The sequence below is a fragment of the Capricornis sumatraensis genome, chromosome 11 (genome assembly GCF_032405125.1).
Source record: "Capricornis sumatraensis isolate serow.1 chromosome 11, serow.2, whole genome shotgun sequence".
In the NCBI taxonomy this organism is placed as follows: Eukaryota; Metazoa; Chordata; class Mammalia; order Artiodactyla; family Bovidae; genus Capricornis; species Capricornis sumatraensis.
Window position 1 is genome coordinate 27583293 of NC_091079.1, and position 26592 is coordinate 27609884.

A 26592-nucleotide genomic window follows, 5' to 3' on the forward strand; every position below is an offset into this window, starting at 1 on the left:
CCTGCATGCTGGTTTCTGGACTAATCATACTTCATAGGTTATTTCCTGCTAAATTAAAGGATAGGGCTGTGGCTGATTAGACACTAGGTTCTGTGATTGTTCCCATTTTACAGAAGAGGAAGCTGAGTTTCCGGGAGGTTAATTTGTCCTTCTCTGTTGGTCACATGGTTACAAAGTGTGGGGCATGGAGCCAAACTCAGGCCAGCTACCACTGGTAAATGGACTGATTCATTTAATTCCTTTATGACTGCACGTGGCTGCTCTGTCTTAGGTCCACTATTTTGCAGACTTTTCTTTTGTTAGCTTTTTATTTTGTATTAGGGTATAGCTGATTAACAGTGTTGTGATAGTTTCAGGTCAACAGTGGAGGAACTCAGTCACACATTTCCATGTATCTATTCGCCCCCAAACTCCCCTCCAGTCCAGGCTGCCATATGACACTGAGCAGAGTTGCATGTATCATACAGGCCTTGTCGGTTATCCATTTTAAATACAGCAGTGTGTGCAGGTCATGGACTTTTCTTAATAAAGGGGAGACGCATCTTTCTATTTTCCATTATATAGTCATGGAAACTCATCTTGATGGGAAGAGAATTTCCCAAGGTTCTTTGGATAGGATTAGAAGCCAGACCAGCGGAAGCTGCAGAATCCTCGATATCATTCCCACGTGAGGGGTCTGCAGATGTCTTCTGTAAAGGATGAGTTGGAAGGTGTCTTAGGCTTTGAGGACCCATGGTCTCTGTTGTAACTACTCAGTTTTACAGTTACAGCCTGGAAGCCGCCCTAGGCAGTATGGAAGCCAATGGGCTTACTGTGTTCTAATAAAACTTTATTTACAAAAAGAAGGTGGAGGAAGGTAGAGGCCCATGGGTGGCCAACTCCAATACTTTTCACTATATATGCTTCAAATCCATTTCCTCTTCTGTCTGCATCTTTGACACAGTCTTGGGAAAAGAGAAAAACACAAAGAAACAGGAAAACTCCCAGGTGATGCAAATACATATTAGCATCTTTAAAAGATAATTTTGTTTGTTTATTTGATTTTTGGCTCTGCTGGTTCATTGTTGCTACCTGGGCTTTCCTCTGGCTGCGGTGTGGGCTTCTCACTGCAGTGGGTTGTCTCATTGCAGAGCAGGGGCTCTCGGGCACACAGTTTCAGTAGCTGTGGCTCCCAGGCTCTAAACCACGGGCTCAGTAGTTGGGGTGACGGGCTTAGCAGCTCTGAGGCATGTGGGGCCCTCCAGGACCAGGGATCTAACCTGTGTCACCTGCATGGGCAGGTGGATTCTTTACCCCTGAGCCATCAGGGGAGCCCCAGATTAACATATTCTTATCCCTCCCCTTTTGAAAAACCACAGGCAATAGTATACCACATTTGCCTTGTTTATTTAATCACCTGTGTTGAAGACCTCTCCAACACCAGTCCGTAGGGCTCTTGCTTCTGTCTTTCTAGCATCACAGTCCTCCACCACGTTTGTTTGACCAGGGGCCTGTATGTGGACCCCTGGGGCCACGTTACTGTTCCCAGCAGAGCTGCAGGTATTCATAGACTCTTTGGATCCTGCATGTCCGTCATTTCATACACGTGTAGGTCTTAGATAAATTCCCCAAGTGGCATCGCTGAGTCCAAGGGTACATGCATGTTTACACACGGCATTTATACATTTTTAGGCAGCCTAGTGCTACCCTTGGAAAATTTTATTTCTGAAATAAATATCTAGGAAGTTATTAACTCCAAGGTACATGTCAGTCTGTCTCTAAGTAGATACTGGCCTTTTCTTTCCAGGTTTGAATGGAAGTAAGCCCTTCATTTCCTTAGACTGACTCAGCAAAGTGTTTTTAATTAGGTTTGCTGTTGGGAAGTTCTTCCTGATGTCCATCCTCAATCTGAATGACCTCTGCACTCGTGTTAACATTGTGAAGGTTAGGGTTGTACGAAGCAGCTTTTCTACTCCTGTCAATACACACACACACACACACAAAGTATGTTGGCCGCCATTTGCTTCCACTTGAATTTATCACACTCCCTTCTGTTCTTAACCCTGGCCCCAGGAGATTTGAAGCTATTGATATATATATATATTTTTTTTTTTTTTAATAGGAAGAAAATTGCTTTAGAATGTTGTGTTGGCTTTTGCCATACAACAATGCAAATCAGCCATAATCGTACATATATCATCTCCTTCTTGAGTCTCATGCCCACTCCCTATCCCGCCCCTTACTTTAATCTCCTTCAGCAGTTGGGTGTTACAATTTTAACTCCCAACCCCTGGCTGTTCCAACAGATCCCCTTGCCCTTTCCAGCACCTCTTTCTCCTTCTGCTCTGCTGAGCTGTCTTCTTTCATGGTGGGTGGTGGTGGATCCAGCGGGGCTCAGCTTTTGAACTGCATCCTGAGCTGGGAGGAAGGGTGCCGGTGTTGGCTGAGGGTGGTTCCAGCCCCAACTTTGACCTGTACTTTCACTGCTACCTGGGGGATGAGAGCCCTTTTCCCATCTTCCTGGGCCAGGCCTGCCACTAACTCTGGTGAAAGGTGGAATTTGAGCTGGACAGTCAGGATTGTTGGATGTTGGGGAATACTCTGCTCTCCTCTCATGAGAGATAGATTTTAATCCAGATGGTGGGCTGCCATGGAAGAAATGTAAGGACAGTGACACGATCAAGTTCGAGCTTTAAAAGTGTAGCACATGCGTGGAGACCGAGACCAGTTTATAGGCAGTTGTGGTTAGCTTAAACCTTCAGATCTTTTTCACCAAGGTGCTAGTCAAAGAGGAATCCATCAGCTGTGTCTGCTTTTTAGTTGGACTGCTATTCTTTGAGATAAACAGTCTCTCTGGAAAGAAATAGGCTCCACAGAGGACCTAGGGTCGGGATGATAGACTCAGGGCATGGGGAGGTCTGTGTGTTCGGACATTACTTCTCTGCCCTGGGAAAGTGATGAAACTGACCAACTCTCTTGTCTCTCCACAGACCATCACCGGCCTCCTGCAGGAGTTTGATGTTCAGGCAAGTAGATGTGGCTTCCCTTCCCCCTCGCCTCTTCTGTCTTCTCCTTTTCCCTTTCTTCCATGGGTTAGATTCGTGTTCAGACGTTAGGGCAAAGGGGAGAGATGGAAGCCGATTTCCTGCACTCAGTTCCTTCTCCCCAGAGAGAAGTGGGTTTGAGTTCTGACCAAGGAAGCAAGAACCAGTTAGCCTCTGTGAAAGCTGGACAGAGATCCAGCAGCCCCTTTGACCTTGCAGAGATGGGCAGAGCTGGGAGGCATGTGCAGAGGAAATGGCGAGACGTTGGGTAGGCTTGGACCCTGTGATGCGAGGGGATGGGGGAAGCATGATGTTCTTGGCTCCCCTTGGGAAAGTGAAACCAGCTTCTCTGTGGTCTTCCGGCTCCCTCTTTGCTCCGGGTTGGCATGGGAGCAAGATGGGGGTGGTGCCTCTGGAGGTTTGTCCAGGAACAAGCTTCCAGGAGAGGGGGTTGACCTCTTTTGGCTGAGGGGTAGGTCAGAACCTCAGGGACTGTGAGTCTTGGACTCCTTATTCCAAAGCTGCGTGGGCCCCCACACTGTACCGGGCCCTGGGGGCAGGGCCAGAAGCCTGAGCACATCCAGGTCACATGGGCTTCCCGGAGAAGACAGGGCCTCATACAGGCTGGGCACAGGCTGGCACGCTCACCTGGCCCTCTGCTTGCACATCACACGGGTACCCCGGCTTCTTGCCCATCCTGAGTCCTGCGACTCTATCATACCATTCACCTCCTTCCCCACAAAGAGCTTACTGGTCCTCCTGAATCTCGTATTTCAGTGATTGGCCTGCCATCCATCAGAGGCTGTGAATCTTGGCGTTGTCTTTGGAAGGAAGTGGAGAGAGGAAGTGGGGTTGGAAACACTGGCTGGTGTGAAGTCAGGGAGGCGAATGCAAAGAGTACAGGCGAGGTGCGTGGGCCTCAGTGTGTTTACAGGTCATCCTGGCTGTTCCTGCAGCCCACCCTGACCTCGGGCCCCAGGAACCCCTGGGGTACCGGAGGTGTTGGTTTCTGTTCAGCCATTTGTCCTCTGAGGCCAACACATCCCACTGTGTTATATTGCCTGTTCAGAACACACCGATTGCACTATCATCGTCACCAGGCCCTGGACACCCAGGCAGACGTGTGGCCCCGGATCTCCGCAGGCACACCCCACTGAACCCCAATAGCATTAGGCAGCCGGGGTCACTGTCTTCATTCTTAAAGTTTACGAAGCTGAGGCTCAGAGGTTAGGTGTGCCTGGCCCGTGGTTGCACAGCCAGCACTGTGCTCTTTGCAATTTGACCGTGAAACCTGTTTTCACAGCCTCCGGGTAGCGTCTGTGTCAGGGCCATGAGCAGGAGGCCTGAGCAATGGTTAGCAGCCACCATGTGCCATTTACTTCAGAGGGGCACTGGCTTGGCTTGAAGGTGGCTCTGTGAGCTGGCAGGGAAGCTCCCTGCATGAGGGAGGTCCTTCCAGCCTGGGGCCCTCGAGCCTCTCTCGCTGTCAGTGGGTGTCTGGGGCAGGCCAGAGGGACAGCTTGGGCCAGGACAGGTCATTTCCACCCTAGGAATTTGTGGTTAAAAGCAGCTGAGTCTGGAGATACCCTCGCATCCTTCAGGAGCACCTCCCTGACTCATCAGCCTGGTTTACAGCATCGCTGCTGTCCCAGCCTCCCGGTACCTCTGCAGTGGATGTGCCCAGACCAGGGCTGGCATCTCCCCATTTTATGAATGAAGAAACTAAGCTACCCAGACAGTGAGACTTGCCACAGTCAGGTTGCAACTGAGACATCGTGGCACCCTGAACAAAAGCATCTTTCCCCCCACCCTTTCTGAGTCAGGTCAACCGGATTTAATTCTAGCTGACCTTTCCAAGGTATGTGCCCTCGAGCAAATTACTCAGAACTTCTGAGCCTGTTACCCGCCGTCTGTAACACAACTGTAAGAATGGATGCTTTTGAGTCCTAACTGTGTGCCAAGCACTGTTCTAAGCACCCTGCCCTTATTTAATCAAATACGTTCACTTACTCTTCATAAGAGCCCTGGTGGGGGCAGGGGGGTTCTGCTATCATCTTATTACAGATGAGCAGTGCCTCCAAGTCACACAGCCAGGGGCCCCCCACCGGATTTCATGTTCCCCTCTCTCCTGGATGTAACTCAGACTCAAGTGCTGTTCAGGGCTGTGTTTACTGCTCAGGAAGCAGAGGCCATGCTCTCTGCAAGAATGCAGGTTACAGGCACGCATGGATGTGTGGAGGTGACCATTAGACTCCGGGGTCTGGGGACCTCCTGCGCCACCAGCTCCCTCCAGCACAGGTACCTGGGGAATGGGAGGAAATGTGATAGACTTCCAGGCACACTTTCTCCTCTGGGGTCATTGCGAGTGGGAACATCAGCGGGATGGTCTTGGCTGAATCTGCAGCCCCTCTAGAGCTGGAAGCTGGGCCACCTGGTGGGCTCAGCCCACCTTTTGTGCAGAGGAACCTAGAGAAGGCCATGGGATGAGTGGGGCTGCTCCTTAGGGTCTGAGACTTGAGCCAGGAGTGGAGGCTATGAGTAACTCAGGCCCTGGGACAAAGGCTAGTCACCCACCCCCACCATCACCCACTGTGTCTGGTTCTTTTGTCCCGCTGTGACACAGACTATCAGCTCCCTGCCCTTCGAGGCCATCAGAGGGTGGGGGCCCTGAACCCCTCACTTCACTGGCTGCTTTAGCACCCAGTACACAGCCCTTGGTCCTCAAGGAGCGTGTGGTCTCATGGGACATGGCCTCCGGTTATGCTCTTTATAGCACTGGTTTAAGAGGAGAATCAGGGCTGGTCACTTGCCTGAGGTCCCCCTGCAGTGAGAGGAAGGTGGCACCAGACCCCGGGCCTTCTGTCTCCCAGCTTTGAGAGCCTCCTGTTCTGCATCGCCTGATGCTGCTGGCTTAGCGATGCTTCCTGTGAGCCAGGCCCTCTACTAAAGGCTCCCCAGCCAGTATCTCACTTAACACCTCAACAATAGCATAAGCAGAAGTGCCATTATCCCCATCGCTCAGATGGGGAAACTGAGGCTGGAGGGTGGGACTGGGCATCACTCCCAAATCTGTCTAAGCAGAGAGGGAGCTTGTGCTCTTACTGTGTGGTCCACAGGCCGAGGTCTCTGTCTGCCCCACCCTCAGGTCAGAGCTCTGTCCACTGGTCTCTGTGTCGGGACACTGGGCACGTGGGGGCACCAGGGACAGTGCAAGGTAGATAGACTGTCTCCAGGCATCCCGGGTTTAGCTCATCCAGACCCTCCTTCTACAGCTGGAGAAACTGAAGGACAGAGAGAGGGGAATCGCTTGTGCAATGCTGTGCGGTGGGGGAGCTAACAGGGATGACATCGGATCCTCGTCTGGCCATTTCCCACCATCGTGAAAATAGGGTCCCAGGGTGGAAAGGCTGGAAAGACGCAACAGCTACGGCAGCCGTGGCCCTGGCTGTCTGGTGGGCTCCGAGGGCCGTGGGGCTGGGGCGGCAGTCCCAGGATCTGGCTGATCATTCGGGGCTGGGCTGGGCTTGGCGGGGCCCTGGGCAGGGAGATGAATCTACTTTCTCTGTCACTGAAATGGCAGCTCTTGTCCCTGTCCCCGCCTTCCGCAGGAAGCAGCCATCAGGTCTGTGGTTTTGTCTTTCTGCAGCCCTGTGATGTCCGTCTCCCCCAGGGTCAAGGCCATAGAGTCACCAGACTCGGCGTATTCGAGAGCCAGGTTTGCCCTTTCCTGGCTGCCTGGCCCAGAGAAAGATGCATCACCTCCCTCAGGCCTCAGTTTCCCCATCTGCCACATGGGGACCAAGACTCCAGCTTGTGTAGAGGGAACCTGGTGTGATGTTTCCTAGTCAGTGCTGGCCCAATAACACACCCGGTTTTTCCAACTGTTTCTTTGTGTTGAAATACATATGTAACGTAGGGGTTCTCCGATGGCTTAGCTGCAAAGACTCCTCCTATAATACAGGAGATGTGTGGTTGGGACGATCCCCTGGAGGAGGAAATGGCAACCCACTCCAGTATTCTTGGGCTTCCCTGGTGGCTTAGCTGGTAAAGAATCTGCCTGCAATGCAGGAAACCTGGGTTTGATCCCTGGATTGAGAAGATCCCCTGGAGAAGGGAAAGGCTACCCACTCCAGTATTGTGGCCTGGAGAATTCCATGGATTGTATAGTCCTTGGGGTCACAAAGAGTCAGACACGACTGAGTGACTTTCACTTTCTTTCCCTCTCCATTTTGCTTTCGCTCAAGATATTGAATATAGTTCCCTATATGGTATACGGTAGGACCTTGCTGTTTATCCATTATACGGTATACGGTAGGACCTTGATGTTTATCCATTATATACACAACTGTATACGTCTACTCACCCCAAACTCCCAATCCATCCCTCACCCCACCTCCTACCCCTTGGCAACCCCCAGAACTCTTCCGATTTTTTTTCTTAAATATTTATTTGTTTAAGATGCAGTAGACGTTGGTTCGATCCCTGGGTAGGGAAGATCCCCTGGAGGAGGAAATGGCAACCCACCCAGTATTCGTGCCTGAAAAATCCCATGGACTTCGGCTATGCTGGGTCTTAGCTGCAGCACGCAAACTCTTACTTGTGACATGGGGTCTAGTTCCCTGACTCAGGTATCAAACTCAGGCCCCCTGTATTGGGAGCGTGGAGTGTGGAGTCTTAGCCCCTGAACCACCAGGGGAGTCCTCAGAACTCTTTCCATCTTGCAAAACTGTAACTCTGTCCCCGTGAAATACTAATTCCCCATCCCCCTCCCTGCATCCTCTGACAGCCAGCATTCTGCTTCCTGTTTCTAGGAGTTCAACTACTCTCAGTACCCCATGTAAGTGGCATCACTCAGGGTTTGTCCTTTGTGATGAGCTTGTTTCACTTGATGTAACGTCCATTCTGTAGCCAGTGCCAGCACACCATCCCTTTCTAAGCCTGAGTCCTACTGCTCTGTTTTATGTCTAGGCTGCATCTTGCTTATCCTTTTATCCACTGGTGGCCATTTGGGTTGCTTCCTCCGTCCTTTGGGTGTTGTGATTAGTGCTGCTGTGAACATGGGTGTCCAGCATCCGTTCATGACTCTGCTTTCAGTCCTTTTGCGTACGTACCCAAAAGTGAAATTATTGGGTCCTCTGGTTATCGTTTTTGTTGTTCATTCGCTAAGTGGTGTCTGACTCATTGCGACCCCATGGACTGCAGCACACCAGGCTTCCCTGTCCTTCACTATCTCCTGGAGTTCGCTCAAACTCAGCTCCATTGAGTCAATGATGCCATCCAACCGTCTCATCCTCTGTCGACACCTTCCCCTCCTGCCCTCAGTCTTTTCCCAGCATCGGGGTCTTTTGCAGTGAGTTGGCTCTTCGCATCAGATGGTCAAAATACTGGAGCTTCAGCTTCAGCATCAGTCTTTCCAATGAATATTTAGGGTTGATTTCCTTTAGGAGGGACTGGTTTGACCTCTTTGTGGGCCATAGATTTCTAAAATTTTAGTCATGGAGGAACCTCGAAGACGTAGTTTACCTGTTCCCTGTGAAGATAATTCGTCACTTTTGTGTCACTCGAGACCGTTTGCAGAGCTCTGCCACTTGCTCCCGTCCCTGGCACAGGTGGGAGGCAGAGTGGAGAACAAGGGTAGGTGCCCACCCGTCTGCACCCACCCATCTGCACCCACCCGTCTGCACCAGTGGACCTGAGGGTGGCTAGGCCGGGGTCGGGGTGGGGTTCTACATCCTCTGGACATCAGCAGAGTGAGGACCTGAAGACCACAGAGGACGAAAGCCTGGGCAAGGGGCCCAGGAGGCAGGATGAGGGTCACCAGCCTGGGCCGAGCCCTCCCACTGGATCCCAGAGCTCTCCTGGGAGCTGGAGGCATTTTTCCAACTGTGCTTGCCTTTGTCCCTTTCACAAATGCCTGCTTTGTGCCTGGCATCTTGTTTGGCACTGGGGATACAGGGGCGAGTGTGTCAGGCAGTGACCCCATTTCCAGGGAAGTCAGTTCTAAAGGAGTATATTGCTCAGCACCGCTCTGAGTGAGCTGCCCGTTTGGCGTTCCTGCTGCTCACAACGAACCCCGTCTGCTTCTGACAGATGGACAGCTTGAGTGCACAGAGGTTCAGTCACTTCCCTGAGGTCACGGGGCAGGGGGATTGGGGATAAAGCTGAGACTGCAGCCACTCCTCCTGAGTCCTTAGAAGCCAAGGTGGGGTGGAGTGGGGCACCCACAATATCTGAGCTAAATCCAAGTACCAAGTGATGCTTTGTCAAGGTTGCTTCCGAAAAGATCTTTGGATGAAACTATATTCATTTGGATTTGGCCGCAGCATCCGGTTGACTCACAATGTTTATGAAGGTTTCCCGCAGATTTCCAGCAGTCTCTAAAACCGTGGGTGTGAGTCACTTCTGAAGGGCATCCTTCAGAAGACGCATCGTACTGTAAAGGCTGATGTTCTCTGGGTCCTGACGGGTTACAGCTCACTGCGCCAGGAGCAGAGACTGACAGCAGCTTGCTCAAGGGTAGCTGATGGGCGTCCCAGCCCAGGGACTCGCCTGCACACCCTGACCTCAGCTTCACACGGGGACTCCTGCGTGCGGTGGGCTTCAGCTTCTCTGATGAGCCAGGCCAGGCCCAGGCCTTCCCAGGCTCTTTTGTTGGAATCTTTTGGGACTTGCACCCTCACGCCTGCCTGACAGATGAGGAAACCGAGGCTTTCCCATGGCCAAGAGCTGTGAAGGGGCCCCATTGAACCCAACTCTGCCCCAGATCAACTCTGTCAACCAGGACATGTACTGCAGGACTAACCCCTAGAATGGCCAATCTACGTTTCATGGATTAGGTGTCAGTACACCTTTGCAATTTTTTATCAGAAAAGACCTGTCCAGGTAGCTAATCCAAACAGTGCTCCTGTGGGTTTATGTTTAAACCCTGGACGGGGTCCTGATGTAAGGACTGGACCATCAACGTGCCTTAACAGCAGTCCACTTTTACGTGTTCATTTAGTTGGTCCTTAAGGCTCATGGAATGCAGTCCCTTCTGGGCAGTTCTTGGGGGCTGAGTTAAAGGAGGCTGCTCTTCTTCACTGTGAGTGTCCCAAAGCAGCCAGTGTTATTTTTCAAGAATATTTGGTGCTTCAGCGTTTTAACTAAATGGGGGCAGACTCGTTTCCTTTCCCAAAGTGGTCAAGAACTTTGTGTGTATGTGTGTGCACAAATCAAAATACATGCAGTTAGCCCAGAGGTCCTCAGTGAGAAATAGCCTCACGGCTGCTGTCTCAGGAGACAGCTTAGCCTCCAGAGCAGATGGCGTCTGGGCCTTATCTCATGCTGGCTGATGTCACCTTAAATGGGCAGTTTGTTCTGTCCAGGGTGCTGTTTTAGGGCAGGTCGATGGGTGCCCGGCCAGGCATGTGATGTTCTGCCAGCAGTTCTTGAGATTTGATGCCCTCAGAGCATGGAGCTGGGTGGGCTGCTGGCCTGGGGTGCTGGGGCTGCAGGAAGGAAGTGGTTTGATCTGGCTCGGGAGAGAAGGTTCTGGCATCAGCCTAAGCAGTAGTGTTTGCAAATTTGATGAGTAGGGAAAGTGGAAGTATTTTGAGTTCTGGTTTATTTTCTTTGGCTAGAATTCTAGAATCCGGGACTATCAGAGCTGGCAGATTCTTAATGGTCCAGACCTGCCCCTTCTGCTGCAGGTGGGGAAGCTTTGTGGAAAGCCCCTGATGGGGGGTATTGGTGTGTCCTCCCTTTGTCTCAGGGCTTTCTTGCTAAGGTGGGAAGTGACCTTTCCTTTGCAGGTAAGAGACCAGCGTTGGAGATGTTAAGAAACTGGTCAGAGGGTACTACTGCGATAGTCTTAAAGGTGGTCCCTCTGTCTATTCGGGTGCTGTAAGAGCTGACGTCTCGAGCACTAGCTGTATGTCACACACTGTGCTGACCTCTTTTCCTGCATCATCTCAACCCTCAAAACAGTCCTTTACAAGAGGTATTGTTGGCATCATCATTGAAAGGACAGGGTCAGAGAGGGTGTAAGGGATTTGCCTAGGGTCACACAATGATAAGCTAGATGGCAAAGCCTGACTCAGTCCCTCGAGCTGGTGGGGGCAGGCAGATCTCAGCTCACTGCTCGTAGCTCCCCACGCCCAGGGGCTGGGTCACTTCCTTTGGCCCCTCTTGGTGGATTTGCCCTTTCTAATTCCTTCTACCTGGATCTTTAGTTATTTGGATGGTTTGATTTGATGTGGTTTCCATGGGAATCTGTGTTTGTGTGCTCACCAGGGATCTCCGGGCAATGAGCTGATGTTACCCGCAGGGCCTGGGGGTGGAGGGGATGGAGGAGGCTGGGCAGGAGGGGTGGGGGCTGGAGGGTCTCCTGGGGTCTCGCTCCTGCTCTGGAGCTCCCGGTCTGGTGGAGCTGGGCCTGCGGAGGGGTGGGGGGTGTCTGATTCCCACCTGTAGGGACGTTGATTTCCGCCCCCCCATCTCTTGGAAGCAGATCAACTCACAGGGAAAATGGAAACGGTGACCTTTTATGAATGTCTTTCTTTGCACACAATTGCTTCTTGTTTTCCTGCCCCCTGACTGAAGGTGGGCAGAACTCAGAGGCTTGGAAATCCTCAACCCACCGTTTCCCGTCCCTGCCTGCCCCTAGCCTCACTTCCGAGGAAGCCGCTGAGACAGTGTGACAGATGGCGGTGGCACACATCTGGGTCAGCGCCAAGTGAGGCTTAACCTCTCTGCCCTCCTCCCGGGTTTCCTGGAAACACTGTCCTGGTGGAGGGGTGGGGAACGCTTCACCTGCCAGCAGCCCCGTGGTGGGGCTCCGATCGGCTCGCCAGGTCTGTCCAGCCCAGGCCATCAGACTGACATTGTGTACACGCCCATCTCCTGGTCCTGAGGAATAAATAGGTGTCCTGGACAGGGCGGGTGCGGGTCAGCTCTGCCTCTGGTAGCCCTGTGTCTTCAGCCCATTGTCTGACCTCCCAGGGGCTCCGTCTTCTCATCTGTAACAATGGGGGCAGAAGCACTGTCCCCAAGGGGTCATGACAGTCGCACTCTGTCACTGCTTCAGGCTCAGCACGCACGCCTCCTATTTTTTTTTTTAAAGATGCACTGGGATCTTTTTTTTTCTTTTAGTGACTACATAAGCTATTTTTTTTTTATTAATTTATGTTTCTAACTTCTGAATATTGGGGAGAATAGGAGAGCAACAGAGCAGTAAATCAATTTTAAAAAATCTGCTGTGATGCTGTTAACTGAAGACAGGTTTGGCATCCTGGGTTCGGCTGCTTGCCATTCAAAAGCCAATCCTTGAGAGACAAGGGTTGGTTGAAAAGGAAAGGTTACTTTATTCAGGAGTCCAGCAATCTGGAGAGAAGGCACACTCATGTCCAAGAACTAACTCCAAGGATTCTGTTTGACTATGTTTTCGAAAAGAGATGTGTTAGAATCTTTTTTGTTTTACGTATCATCTGGCTGGATGGCATCACCAACTCGATGGACATGAGTTTGAGCACATTCCAGGAATTGGTGATGGACAGGGAAGCCTGGCATGCTGCAGTCCATGGGGTCGCAAAGAGTCAGACATGACTGAGCGGCTGAACTGAACTGATCCTACGTTTTTGGTTGCACTAGGGCTTCCTTGCTGCACGCAGGCTCTCTCCAGTTGAGGCAGGCAGGGGCTGCTCCTCCTTGTAGGCTTCTGTAGTTTTGGCACACGGGCTTCTCTGCCCCCTGGCACGTGAGATCCTCTGGGACTAGGGGTCAAACGCTCGTCCCTTGCTTTGGCAGGCAGATTCTTATCCACTGGACCATGAGGGAAGTCCCTTCCTGTGCTCCATGGATGGCCCTTCTTCCCCGCTTCCTCTTTCTGTAATCCAAGAGAGGCTGTCCTCCTTGGAGACTCCAGCTGAATTCCCAGGCCGTCGCCCTTTCACCCACTGCAGATCATTTCCTGACTGTAACTTCTTGACTGCTTCTTGATGTGATGACAACATTGAAGAAAGCTGAGAAATGGAGGGGGCATGACCTCTGTGAGATCTCCTTCTCTTCTAGATGTCCCAGTGGGCCAGAGATCAAGACTTAGAAGCCCAGGGGTCTGTTCAGAATCTTCACTCAGTGGCCTGCAGCTGTGTACCTTTGGGTGCTAGGCTTCAGCCCCCGGGACTGGCTTTTGTCTTCTGTGAAATGGCTGTCCTAGGAGCACAGGATCCAGACCTGGCTTTTTAGAGCTTTCCCAGAAGTGGATGGGGTCCTTCTGTGCAAATACGATTGCGTTCCTTCCGCAATGCACCCCTCCCCTGTCAGTCTTCATAACTCACGTGCTCCTTACCCAGTGGGCAGGGCAAGATCAGTGGCTCAGCCAGGCCCACCCGTCCCCACCGTGCGCCCAGGCAGGGGACCGGGAAGAAGAGGGGAGGGTACCTTATTTCACAAAAAGATGGTGGTGGGGCCAGCCCTTGGCATTTTCTCCTGAGCCTCTGTTCTCATGATCTGGCTTTCTTGCCTCAACAAGCCTTGACTTAATGCTGCATCTTATGAGCCCCAAACCAGCTTTCTTTGCCTGTTGTTCCCAAGGGTGCCCTCCATCCGCAGGCTGTCCCTTGACCGAGGCTTGCTAGACTGAGGGGAGGGGCAGCTTAGCGCGCCAGCTGACTTAGAGCCTGGGTAAGTGTGTCATCCTCTTTGAGTCCAGCGCATTCAGTGTCTCCCCAGGGCCTGCTGAGCAGGCGGATTATGGAGGGAGGTGGCGGCAGCAGATCTCAGAGCTCTCCTAGATCATCCAGCCAGTTGATTTAAACCCTGGGAGCTGGTCTTTGTAGCTTGACAGTAATTGTCTCTGGGGAGGCAACTGGAACAGCCAGTCTGCAGGGAGACATTGCAATGTGCAGTGCCTACCACGCTTTTAGTCTCAGGAGCATCTCCATAAGCAGATGGGTTTGTTACTGACTTCAGTTTATGGCCGAGGGAAGGAATTCTCAGAGAAGTCTGGTAACTTGGCCAGGGTCACAGGGTGAGTGTAGCATTGGCATTAATGTCATCCAGCACACAGTGCCCTAAACAGGGTAAGGTTTGATATTTGTGCTGACCCAGAGGACTAGTATAGCAGACTACAAATGTCACCCTTCTTCCAGCTTCCTGCTCTGTCATCCTGAGCATGGTGCTTTTGTCCTTAAGCTCATAAGATGGCTGCTGAATCCCCAAGCATCACATCTGTGTTCCAAGTAGTAGGCAGGTAGACAGGTGAAAGGAAAAACTCAAAAGGCCAAGTCTGACTCTTTAAAAAAAGTTTCTCCTCAAAGCCCCAGAAACTTCTGCTGACATCTCGTTAGCCAGAACTGAATCTTCTGTCCACCCTTGGCTACGGTTCAGTTCAGTTTAGTTGCTCAGTCATGCCCAGTTCTTTGGGACCCCATCGACTGCAGCACATCAGGCTTCCCTGTCCTTCACTATCTCCTGGAGTTTGCTCAAACTCATGTCCATTGAGTCAGTGATTCCGTCTCACCATCTTATCCTCTGTCACCCTCTTCTCCTCCTGCCCTTTCCAAGCATCAGTCTTTCCCAGCATCAGGGTCTTTTCCAGTGAGTCAACTGTTTGTGTCAGGTGGTCAAAGTATTGGAGCTTCAGATTCAGCATCAGTCCTTCCAATGAATACTCAGGGTTAATTTCCTTTAGAATTGACTCCTTTGCGTAAATCTCTAAGCACCTCCTCCAGGCCAGACCCTGTGCAGGGCAGAGTCACCCTTTCTCCGTGGAAATCTGCAGGCCATTTGGGGAGGTGGCTAAGAAGCAGATTTGTGCCACTGGAGAAGCTGCGACAAGGAAGAGGACGTTAACTCCTCTGCCCTGAGTCCTGTCCGGGACAGCCCCCTCTCACCTGGCGCTGTTTCCTTGTTTAAGGTTATCTCCTCTGCTGGGCGGCTCCCTCCTGTCTATAAGATGGATCTCCAGGGTCTCAGAGGGCTTGGGAAAAGGCCGAGCTTGGGTTTGAACCCTGATGCCCCAAAGCCAGTGGGGACACTGCCCGGCCTGGCCTATTTTTAGAGGGCACCATGTGGGTCAGCTGAAGAGACAATGGAGAATGCAGCCCCCACAATGAACCATTGTTCCCACGGTGGCTTTAGAGCCAGGGCTGGGCCCGGCAGATGACCTGTGGCCCCCACTGGGGGCCGGACCATACTGCATCCTCTGTGGATTTTTCCAGCTCTTGTAATGCAAGCACTTAGAGGAAGAGAGGGCTGGGGGGCATAAGGCTGGGACCCCTGTGCTGAGGGCAGGCCTGGGCACTAGGAGGGAGCCTGATACACGCAGTATCATCCCCTGTAAAGCACTCACCCTCCCCAGGAGGCTCTATTATTATTCCTATTTCATAGAAGCAGGGTAAAGCCCAGGAGATGCTTCAGGTATCTTCAAAGAGGAAGCCTTGTGAGACCTTGCATCACTCAGCCAGGGATGGATGGAGAAGGGAGAGAGTTTTTGTTAGAAGCACAGATAATGAGCTTTTCCGCTCTCAAGGTGGAACCTGAGAATTTGGGTGTATTTCTTTATTTTTGAGTCAAGGTCTTCAGATTGGCGACCACTGACCACAAGGGATGGGAGGGGTGGGTTTCTGTGGTCACCCCTCATCCATCTCTGCTTCTGCGAGTGATTTCTGTGATGAGAGAGCTCTGCCACTCAAAGCCCAGGACCAAATGAGAAGCTTCTGCAAACCGCAATGGCACATGCTGGGTGTCTGTAGGCAGTAATTACAGCCACACCGTGGCTTCGGGTCCCACGTGACAGGCCGGTCTGCCTATTCTCTCCCCAGGAGCAGGACATCGAGACTTTGCATGGCTCCATTCACGTCACGCTGTGTGGGACCCCCAAGGGGAACCGGCCCGTCATCCTGACCTACCACGACATTGGGATGAACCGTAAGTTCCGAGGAGTTCTGGGTGAGCCAGCTCCCACCAGGGCTGGGGGACACGGTCAGCTAGGAAGGGTGGGTGTGGGGGCGTCCAGCTCTTTCTCTTTTGCTGGGACTTCCTGGAGCTGTTCTGGGAAGAACTCTCACTACGGGTAGTGCTAGTGACAAAGAACCCACCTGCCAATGCAGGAGACCTCGTGAGATGCAGGTTCCGTCCGTGGGTTGGGAAGATTCCCTGGAGCAGGAAGTAGCAACCCTGTCCAGTATTCTTGCCTGGAGAATCCCATGGACAGAGGAGCCTGAGGACTATAGTCCATGGGGTCGCAAAGAGTTGGACACGACTGAAGCAATTTAGCATGCAGGGGACTTCCTGGAGATGTTCTGGGAAGAATTCTTGCTACAGACTGGACAAGCCTGGAGTGTGCTGCCCAGGGGCCTGGAGAGCCTGGGAACTCAGGAACCCTCTGCATCAGTCTGTGTGACAGGGACTGCTTTTAACGAAAGCAAGCTGTAGACTTTAATATTTTCACAGGATTGTGTAACCACCAACACCGTTTTAGAGCAGTTTTGAAAAGTGAAGTGAAAGTGTTAGTTGCTCAGTCATGTCTGACTCTTTGTGACCCCCTAGACTATACCCTCTGTCCATGGAATTCTTCAAGTGAGAATATTGGAGTAGGTAACTATTCTTTTCTCCAGGGGATCTTCCTGACTCAGGGATTGAACCTGGGACTCCTGCATTGCAAGCAAGTTCTTTACTGTCTGAGCCCCCAGGGAAGCCTGTCGTTTTATCTGTCACCCTCCCAATCTCCCATACCCTCCAACCCCTGGCCACCACTAGTCTACCTTCTATCTCTAAGATCTGCTTACTTTGGACATTTTTTAAATCAGTGGAATCACACAAAATGTGGTCTTCCTATCTGGCTTTTTTTTTTTTTAATTTGTCCACATTGTACCATGTATTAGTACTGTTCTCTGAATGAGACCACGAGGTGTGGACCCATTACGGATTGCTTATCTGTTCTGAGCTGTTGGGCATTTGCCCTGCTCCCACCTTTTGACTATTCTGCATGCTGCTGCTGTGAATGTTTAGACTGTGGATTCTTATGATTACCAGGAAGTGCTACCAAAGGTGGGCTTTTTACTGATGGAGGGGGCCCGGAATAAGATCAGCTTAATATTACAGTTACAGAAAGCAGAAATGGTACTGTGACGATTAGGGAGGAAAGTATAGGCCTTTCTAGTCTACTGTGTGTTGCAAGCTAGGTGTTTGCTCAATTCTTGATCAGCAGACTGCCTGACTGACATTTTTTTCCCGCTATAGCTTCTTAATACCTTGAGGCTAGGAATGATGTCGGTCACCGAAAACTGTTTTCCTTCTTCACTCTCATTCCTCTTTTATCAATCTCTTCTTTTCCAACATGTCTTCTGCATAGCCATAACCATCTGTACCAGATCCCAAGCTAGGTCCTTTTTTAAAAATTTTTATTTATTGGCTCTGCTGGGTCTTCGTTGCTCTGTGCAGGCTTTCTGTAGTTGCAGAGAGCGGGGCTACTCTTCACTGTGGTGTGCGGGCTTCTAGCCTTTTATCTGCAGAGGACAGTGGGAAAGAAAAGGTGACCATTCTTGAAAGTTCCTTCCGTCTGCCATGTAGGCGTGAAACAGAACAGACACAGACTTCATTCTCTCCTAACTTCTTCCTCTGCTCTCTCACCTGCCTCTTCTCCAGACAAAACCTGCTACAACCCTCTCTTCAACTCCGAGGACATGCAAGAGATCACCCAGCACTTTGCCGTCTGCCATGTGGACGCCCCCGGCCAGCAGGACGGCGCTGCGTCCTTCCCCACGGGGTAAGAGCAGGGAGCCTTGGGCCCCGGGAGGGGGGCAGGAAAGCCGAGCAGGGTGGAAACAGGCGGTGGGGGGAGGCCTTAGGTTTTAACTTTATTCTTTTTTATTATGATAACATGTATATAACTTACATTTACTGTGTTTAACCATTTTTCAGTGTATTGACATTAAGTACATTCACACTGTGGTACAGCCATCACCACCATCATCTCCAGGACTTTTTTATGAGCCTAAACTGAAGCCCCACAAGCATCATACACTAACTCCCATCCCCCACCGCTCTGGACACCCTGTCCCCGGCCTCACAGCAGCCCGTTTACGCTGACTTTTTAGTAGGTGTTTGTGACTGAGACAGGACTGAAGTGGGAGAGGTTCTTGACAAGATGAAACGGTTAGCAGAGAGAACTAGAAAGTTGGGCAGAAAAAGGGAGATCATTGTTGGAAGTAATATTGATGAAGTACATCCTGTGACCAGGCTTAATCATCTTTATTTGCAAATGTTATTTGCATTTAATCCTTATATAACTGGTGCTGCTAGCTCCATTCTCTAGATGGAGAAACTGAGGCATGGAGGAGTTGACTGCCTTGCTCAAGGCTGTGCGACTGTTTTAACTGGAGGAGGAGGGTGATCGGATTTGAGCCCAGTCTGCTGAATCTAAGGCTCATCCCCTCTTGGGAACATCAGACTACCTTATTCGTGGGTGTCTACAATTCCTGCTCCCCCGCGGTGTATGACTGGCACAGCCTTTCAGTTCTGGCTATGAAACTGAGGCCAGGCTTAATGAATGTACTGGACAGTCAGGGTCACACAGGAGAGGCGGAATCCTGCCACGGTGTGATCGAACCAAGGTGGGAACAGGTTCTTGGGTTTAAAGTCTCCCAGAAAAGGCCTTCTTGGTCTCCACAAAGAGATCTCGTTTTTTTGGTTACTGTTCTGAATTATCCTTTTCTTTCTTTCTTTTTGTTTTTTTTAACTGAAAAAAAAAAAAATTCGTTGGAGTATAGTTGATTTGCAGGACGTCCCAGGTGGCACAGTGTTAAAGAATCCACCTGCCAATGCAAGAGATGCTAGAGACGCAGCTTCAATCCCTAGTTTGGCAAGATCCCCTAGAGAAGGAAGTGGCAACCCACTCCAGTATTCTTGCCTTGGAAATCCCATGGACATAGGAGCTTGGTGGGCTATAGTCCATGGGGTCTCAAAGAGTCAGAAATGATTGAGCACAGATGATTTATAGTATTGTGTTGGGGCTTCCCTGGTGGCGTAGATGGTAAAGATTCTGTCTGTATTGCAGGAGACCCGGGTTCGATTCCTGGGTTGGAAAGATCCCCTGGAGAAGGGAATGGCTACCAACTCCAGTGTTCTTGCCTGGAGAATCCCATGGCAAGAGGAGCCTGGTGGGCTACAGTCCATGTAGCCGCAGAGAGTCAGACACGACTGAGTGACTTAGTGTCTGGTGTACAGCACAGTGATTCAGTTATACATCTACATATATTCATCGTATTTCAGATTATTCTATTTTATTTTAAACTATTTATTTTGTAGCGGGGTATAGCTGATTAACAATGTCGTGATAGTTTCAGGTGGACAGTGAAGAGACTTAGCCATACATATACATGTATCCACCGATTTATCCTAAATCATTACTCTTTCTCAGAGAGGAAGGGCAGGGACACCCAGAGATATAACATACACGTTATAAACTTAGTAAAGCAGCAGATGAAGACAAAGGTCTGTCAGCATATCTTTGCTTGGCCAGATTGAAAGAGTTAGGGTGACCCAGTGGCTCTTAGCTCCTGATGGGGACATTTTAAAAATATTCTGAAACCCTGACTCCACTCCCAGGAATTTTTATTCAGTTGACCTAGAGTTTAAGGTTCCGGGTCTTTGTTCCCCAAAGTCACCATGCGATTCCAGCCTTTGGCTTGTTGGAGGGTGGGATAGGTCTGGCTCCTGTCTGCCTCCTGTGGTTGGGGGTCTCCTCGGGCCTCCAGAGTACACGCCCTTCATCCCAACGCTGAGTTGGCAAAGCAGGGATGGGGGGTGGGGGTGCCTGGCTGGTCCTCCTGCCTCTGGAGTCAGCTTCCTGCATGTGGGGGCCTCCTGAGTAAGTGTGGGCATGGAGCTCTGGGGAGGCAGAGCCAGCCTAGAAATGGGAGATGATTGGGAAGGAGAACTGCGTTCAGCGTGACGTGGTGGATAGGGTTGCTGTTGGTTGAGAGGAAGGAGCCAGGCGGGGAAGTGGCTCCGTGTGGGACTGGGGGTTGGACCACTCGTGTCGCCGTTGGAAAGGCGGGCACAGTGGGAGCAAGAGATCCCTTCCAGGCCCTGCTGAGGAGCTGGTGATGGGAGCCTCTGTTGCTTCCTGCATCCAGCAGAGGGGACGCCCTCGCCCTGAAGTCAGACCCAGGCGGCCGGCAGACTCCCTGCTGTTGTTGTTGCTCAGTCCTCAGTTGCGTCTGACTCTTTGGGCCTCCGAGGACTGCAGCACGCCAGGCTTCCCTGTCCTCCACTGTCTCCCGGAGTTTGCGCAAACTCATGTCCATCGAGTCGGCCGTCCAGCCATCTCGCCCTCTGTCGCCCCCTTCTCCTCCTGCCCTCAGTTTTCCCCAGCCTCAGGGTCTTTTCCAGTGAGTCGGCTCTTTGTGTCAGGTGGAGCAGGCTCCCTAACCGCCCCAGTGTGAGCCCTCACACCATCACCCTCCAGCGCCCCTGCTGTCGTGGGCCAGTTTGGAACAGAGGGGAGCTCCTCCAGCCCTCTGTCGGCAAAGTTTGTGGTCCCAGAGGATGTGTGAATTGAGGCGTCTCGTGCCTTGAACTCCCCAGGCCTCCTTTCCTGATGCTGAATTAGCCCACTGTGTCCACCCCATCAGGGTAGTATGCGTTCTCCACCTTGTGTCCTGGGCACCTCTTGGGGGGAGAAGTTAAGAGGGGGTTTCCGTAAGATCAGGAACACTTCCCGGCAGGGCTGCCAGGGAACCTCCTTTGAAACCCTTTGAGCTCCAAGTCCCTGTTCATCTATGAAACCAAGTCACTTTTCTCTTAGCTTCAGTGATATTGATCATCTTTATACAAAGGAAATCATAGCAACCTTAGCGATTTGTTGTAAAGATTAAATGAGCCTATGTGCTGTGCTCAGTCGTTCAGTCGTGTCTGACTCTTTGTGACCCCGTAGACTGTAGCCCACCAGGCTCCTCTGCCCATGGAATTTTCCAGGCAAGAATACTGGAGCAGGTTGCCCTTTTCCTACTCCAGGGGGTCTTCCTGACTCAGGGACCAAACCTGCATCTCTTACGTCTCCTGCATTGGCAGGCGGAATTCTTTAGCACCGCGCCACCTGGGAAGCCAAATGAGTTTACAATGCTCATCTAATGCTCGATGTGGGACCTGGGACATAGGAAGCAGTTTGTAAGGGGCCACTTTACAAAGCAGAGGGTTTGGGGGGATTAGGATGGAGAGCACCCTTGCTCAGAGGAACAGGCTGATGCACTGTGGGGGTACCTGGAATAGGGGCCACGGAGGGACTAGACTGAGGAGTCTGGGTGCACAAGGCAGGTTGTCACACCGTCCCTGCCGTTCAAGCGTGTTCCAGTTTGCACTGTTTATTTCTGCCGGGGTCCGAGCTCTCGCTAACCGCCTCTGTGTGCCTTCTCCCAAGGTACATGTATCCCTCCATGGACCAGTTGGCTGAAATGCTCCCGGGAGTCCTGCAGCAGTTTGGGTAAGAGCTTGCAGAGAAAGGTGACCTCGAGCTTCTGTCTCTCCTGGGGCCTTGATCTGGCCCCACCACTGAACTCTAGGTGAATGTTTAAAGATAGGGAAGAAACCAGCTTGTCACACTCTGCAGACAGTATCTTTCTCACAGTCTCTTTACTCCGATGTGCTTCTTGCAAGTCAGGCTCTTCTCCCTGAGGAATCCACCCCATGATGGCAGCCACTCAACCCACCCTTTCCTTACCTCTCTTCTCTTATTGCTTTTTCTTTCCCATGGAATGTTCTGGAATGTGTTGCAGGCCCTTATTTCTTCAGTGCTCATTTCCTTCTTCCTTGAGCCTTTCATGTGATGATAACACCTCAGAGTTCTTGCCCAGTTCACTTGCCTTCCAAATTTTAGAACCCAAAATTCAGCTGAAGGGTGGGGAGAGGCAGTCCAGGGACTCGGCCTTCCCGTAAATGACCATCAGGCGCTGTCCGAGCCTGGCCGCGGTCAGGAGCAGAGTGAAGGGAGGGGAGGAGTCTTCCCGAGGTTGTGGTCTTCTGTGAGGCCACAGAGTGCATGGCATTGCAGGCCCTCCAGGGCACGTAAGGCGGCGTGGTGCCAGCCACCCTCAGGAATGCCCAGGACAAACGCTGGGAGAGATGGGGCTCCTCAGGGCAGGGGGTGAGGACAGCACGGCCTCACATCGCTCCCCTGCCTGGGATGTGAATTTTTATTTCTGCTTCTAGGCTGAAGAGCATCATTGGAATGGGAACTGGAGCAGGTGCCTACATCCTCACTCGCTTTGCTGTGAGTTTTCTTGTTTTAACTTTTTATTTTGTATTGGAGTATAGTGTGTTAGTTGCTCAGTCGTGCCCGACTTTTCGCAATATCATGGACTATAGCCCCTGCCAGGCTCCTCTGTCCAGGGATTTTCCAGGCAAGAGTATTGGAGTGGGTAGCCATCCCCTTCTCCAGGGGAACTTCCCACATTGCAGGCAGATTCTTTACCATCTGAGCCACTCGGGAAGCCCCTGTTGGAGTATAGCTGATTAACAATGTTGTAATAGTTTCAGGTGAACAGCCGAAGCGACTCAGCCATACACACACAGGTATCCATTCTCCCCCAAACTCCCCTCCCATCCAGGCTGCTATATAATGTTGAGCAGAGTTCCATGTGCTGTGCAGTAGGTCCTTGTTGGTTAACAAGAAACATTTTTTAAAAATATGTTTTAAATAAAATTAATTCAAGATTAAGGCAGAAAATTGGAAAAACCACAAATAAAGAAAAAAATCACAAAGGGGAAAAAGAAATGAACCATAATTCCATTTCCCAAGGGAGAACCACAGTTCACATGGGGCTGTGTGGTCCAGAGTTCTGTATGCCCGTGGCATGTGAGGGCTGTGCCCCTAGGTACACAGCAGTGGCCCTTTCACCTTCACTGAAGTGCCTCACTAGACAGATGCTTTATCATCGTCCTGACTGTGACCAGGGCCTCACATCACTGAGTGTTGTGTTGTGGCCCTTCTTTGTGACAGCTGCACAGGTTTTATAGTCAGGAAAGTCTTGGACCCTGACTGATGCTTAACTAATCAGAGATGCGCGTGTTGGCATGATGAACATCACTGACATTACTCGGGGTCCACATTGGGGCTCTCAGGTCCTTTGTATCCTGACCAGACATTGTATTCAACCATATGTAATCTGATGGCCTATTATTTGCTGGACTTTCTAGAGGTTAGGAATGGTAGCATGAATACAAAATGGTCTGGCTGTCTAGGCTCTGAGCCCACAAAATACAGGCTCAACTCTATCTTAGATTTCTATCTCTGAGAAGTAAGGGGATTCTTACTGATTCCTGAAGAGCTGAGTACCTTGTCTGATTTATGACATCCGTGGTGTGATGCGCCCATTTCACAGCTGGGGAAGCTGAGGGGCAGCGGGGTGAAGTGACTTGTCCCAGGCAGGTCTGCCAAGTCTGTGTGCTTCGACTCCTACAGTTTCCTCTTTGCACTCTCTCAGAAGTCCCATGTAGTGTCTGCTATGCTGGAACCTCAGTTTTGGAAGTTGGGGGGCACATCCAGAGCATCAGCCTGCTCTGGGGGTCCACACGGACCCTCTTGGACTATTCTCTGTCTTTAGTTTGATTTTAAAGTTCACAGTCTCTCCTGTGGCTGGGTTGTCTCTCTCACCTTGTGCCTTGAATTGCAGCTCAACAACCCCGAGATGGTGGAGGGCCTTGTGCTCATCAACGTGAACCCGTGTGCGGAAGGCTGGATGGACTGGGCCGCCTCCAAGGTGAGCCTGGGGGCCTGGGTCAGCCAGGGGTATCCCAGCCTGCAGAGGGGCAGGTGTGCCCAACTCTGCCTGGAGGGCAGACTGCAGGGAACCTCTCCTTGCACCCCCCTCCACCATCCCCAGCAAAGAAGGCTGCTTTCCTCTGCTTGGCTTTGAATAGTGAACATGATCTCAGCCATGTGCCATTCGGATTTCAACAAGACACTACTGTCCAAGTCAATAATACCAGTGGGATGTGGGTCTCCAGCCAGCTTTGATAAGGAGAGCCTGGGTTAAGATGTATCTACTGGGGACGTAGCATATGTTGGGTTTATAGTAAGATGCTGAGCCTAGAGACAAACAAAACAAAAGACAAATGTCTGCCACCCCAGTCACCCACATATGATTAATTAAAATATATATATATTTGATGCCACTTAGTTTTACGCCAATAATAATTAGCTAACATGTGTTGAGTGTTTATCAGGTTCTCTTTCTATGCTCTGTGGCTATATCTGCATGACCTCATTCAATCCTCAGTCATCCCAGGAGTGGGGATTGTTGTGACCGTCTTATGGAGGAGGAAACTGAGGGTTGCAGGGTTAGGATGTTGCCCAGGGTTGCACAGAGCCGGGCAGTGAGAGAACTGGGGCCGAAGAGGACCCCTTGGACTCTGGGGTCCTCAGATCACCCCTGAGCTGGGCTCACCGCGGGCCCCGCCTCCATCAGCAGGTGCCAGGTGCCCACCTGGAGCCAAGCTCCACAGGGCAGGAAACGCAGAGAGAACAGGCACATCCCTGCCCAGGCAAGGGCCCTTGCTGTCTCGGGAAGCTCAGCTCTGGCTGGTTCCTTGTTTATCTTTTAAAAATGATCATTGTTTTGTTTTTTTTTTTCATAAAGGCCCTAGTATTTGCCAAGGAGAAGGGGAAACTCTTCCAATGGAAACAGGACAAAGACTTTCAAGCCGGGGTTATCCTGGCTTCTCATTTGGAAAGTGTGTTTTTGCCAAGCTTGGGGTGGCTGTCGGGGACAGGGAGTGTGAAGAGGTCATGCCCCTCCACAACCTCCCACCCCACCCTGGCCACTCTGATATTTCATTTCTTCCTGGAACATTCTGCCAGGACACGGGAGGCCTTTCCTCCCGCTGGCATGATATTCAAGAGCGGAACACACTCCCTGTTTTTTATTTTGTTTTCCAGCAAAGGGAGTGACATTGCAGTGGGCCGGTTTGGCTTCTTGGTAGCTGTCCTGTGCCAGACGTGGGGCTGGGCCGTTGACCATTGGCTGATGTGGGCCTGAGCGCTTTTTGTGGGTTTTACTGTTTGCGCTGTATCTTTCCTTCTCAGCTGCAGCCCTGGTAGAAGAAGACCTTTCTCCTGGGGGTCTAGTGTGTGTCAGACACTGGGGTCAGATCCTGGGACATGTGTAGTTGCCTCGTGTAACCCTCGCCTTGGCCTCATGACTCTGAGCTTCCCGGTACCCTGGTTATGGACCTCTGAGGTCCAGCGGCTCTGTGATGCGACCCCCAAACCCAGGGTCACACAGCTAGGAGAACACCCAGGTCTAGAGCTTCTCTCCCCTACCAGTCCCTGCCTGACACTGAAGTTGGTCAACACACATTTATGGAGCTCCTACTGTATACTTAGCATTTATACCTAGCTGTATATACAGCTCCATAAATGCTGTATACCCAGCATTTATGGAGCGCCTATTGTATACTTAGCACTTACGGAGTTCTTGCTGTATGCCTAGCATTTGTAGAACTCTAGCTTTGTCAGTGGGAGCAGGTAAAGAAGAGAAGGTCAGAATATTCAGAGAGGAAACTAGCTTGAGAGGGAAAAATCTGGAGGATGACACAGAAAGGATAGTTGGGCATAAACGGATCCTGTCGTATAGACCAGCAACTCAGTGTGTGTTTGGAAGCAACAGAGAACACCCTACTCTGCACCCCCCGCCACCTCTTGCTGAGGACTTGGTGAGTTGTGGCCTGGTGAATGCTGGGAACTTGTGAGATCTTTGTTCAGACACATTTTCTGCACATCTCCTGTGCCCCGGGCTCTGAGAGTAAGGAACGGATGGAGGGCCAGGCCACGTCTGCCAGGGCTCCCGGCCCCGTAGGTAACTGGAGACGGGAGACCACCTTCCATCACGGGGGTGACCCCAGATTTGGATGCGGGGGAGCCCAGGCCGCTGCTCCGCCCCAGGGCAGTGGGGTTTGCTGACCCTGTCTGGCTGCTGCGACAAATGCCTGCGATCTAATCCCGCCCGCTTCTGTCCTCCCAGATCTCCGGATGGACCCAAGCCCTTCCAGACATGGTGGTGTCGCACCTCTTCGGGAAGGTGAGTGTGGCCTTCTGTTGTTCAGTCATGTGCTGCCCTGCGCAGAGGGCGCGGAGCGAGGGGACGACCCCCCGACCCTCCCCAAACAGCGAGTCGTGACTCATCCACAGTCGTCAGGTCATTCCTTCTCTCTCGCTCTCCCTTCAACAGAAGTGTTTTTAAACAGCTTTATTGAAGTACAGCACATATTGAAACTATAAAATGTGACAGATTTTGGCATTCGTATACACCGGTAAAAACCATCACTGAAGCCCAGGTGACTAACAACACAGCTTCCCCCCAGGACCTCCCCGGGGCCACCTTCTCTTGGTTTTCCTCTGACCCTCTTTGGGTCGCTGCAGACTCGCCAGAATTCCCTAGTTTTATGTAAACAGCATCACACTGTATGGGCTCCTTAATTTTTCAATCTGGCTCCTTCCAGTCCACTTAATTATTTTGCGATCCATCTGTGTTGATGGGCATATTGAGAGTTCATCCCTTTGTTGTGCTGAGTGGTGTTCTGTGGTGTGGAT

General features: G+C 51.4%; 1 protein-coding gene across 1 annotated transcript in view; it reads left to right on the forward strand.

The window, feature by feature from the left end:
- The window catches only part of NDRG1 (N-myc downstream regulated 1), a 55147-nt gene that overhangs the window by 13341 nt on the left and 15214 nt on the right, over positions 1-26592 (forward strand). Inside the window, exons 3-9 of the mRNA XM_068984025.1 lie at positions 2970-3005; positions 15824-15929; positions 17649-17769; positions 21424-21486; positions 22212-22272; positions 23675-23761; positions 26024-26080. Of these exons, the coding sequence (XP_068840126.1) occupies positions 2970-3005; positions 15824-15929; positions 17649-17769; positions 21424-21486; positions 22212-22272; positions 23675-23761; positions 26024-26080 (531 nt within the window). The remainder of the gene's footprint in view (positions 1-2969; positions 3006-15823; positions 15930-17648; positions 17770-21423; positions 21487-22211; positions 22273-23674; positions 23762-26023; positions 26081-26592) is intronic.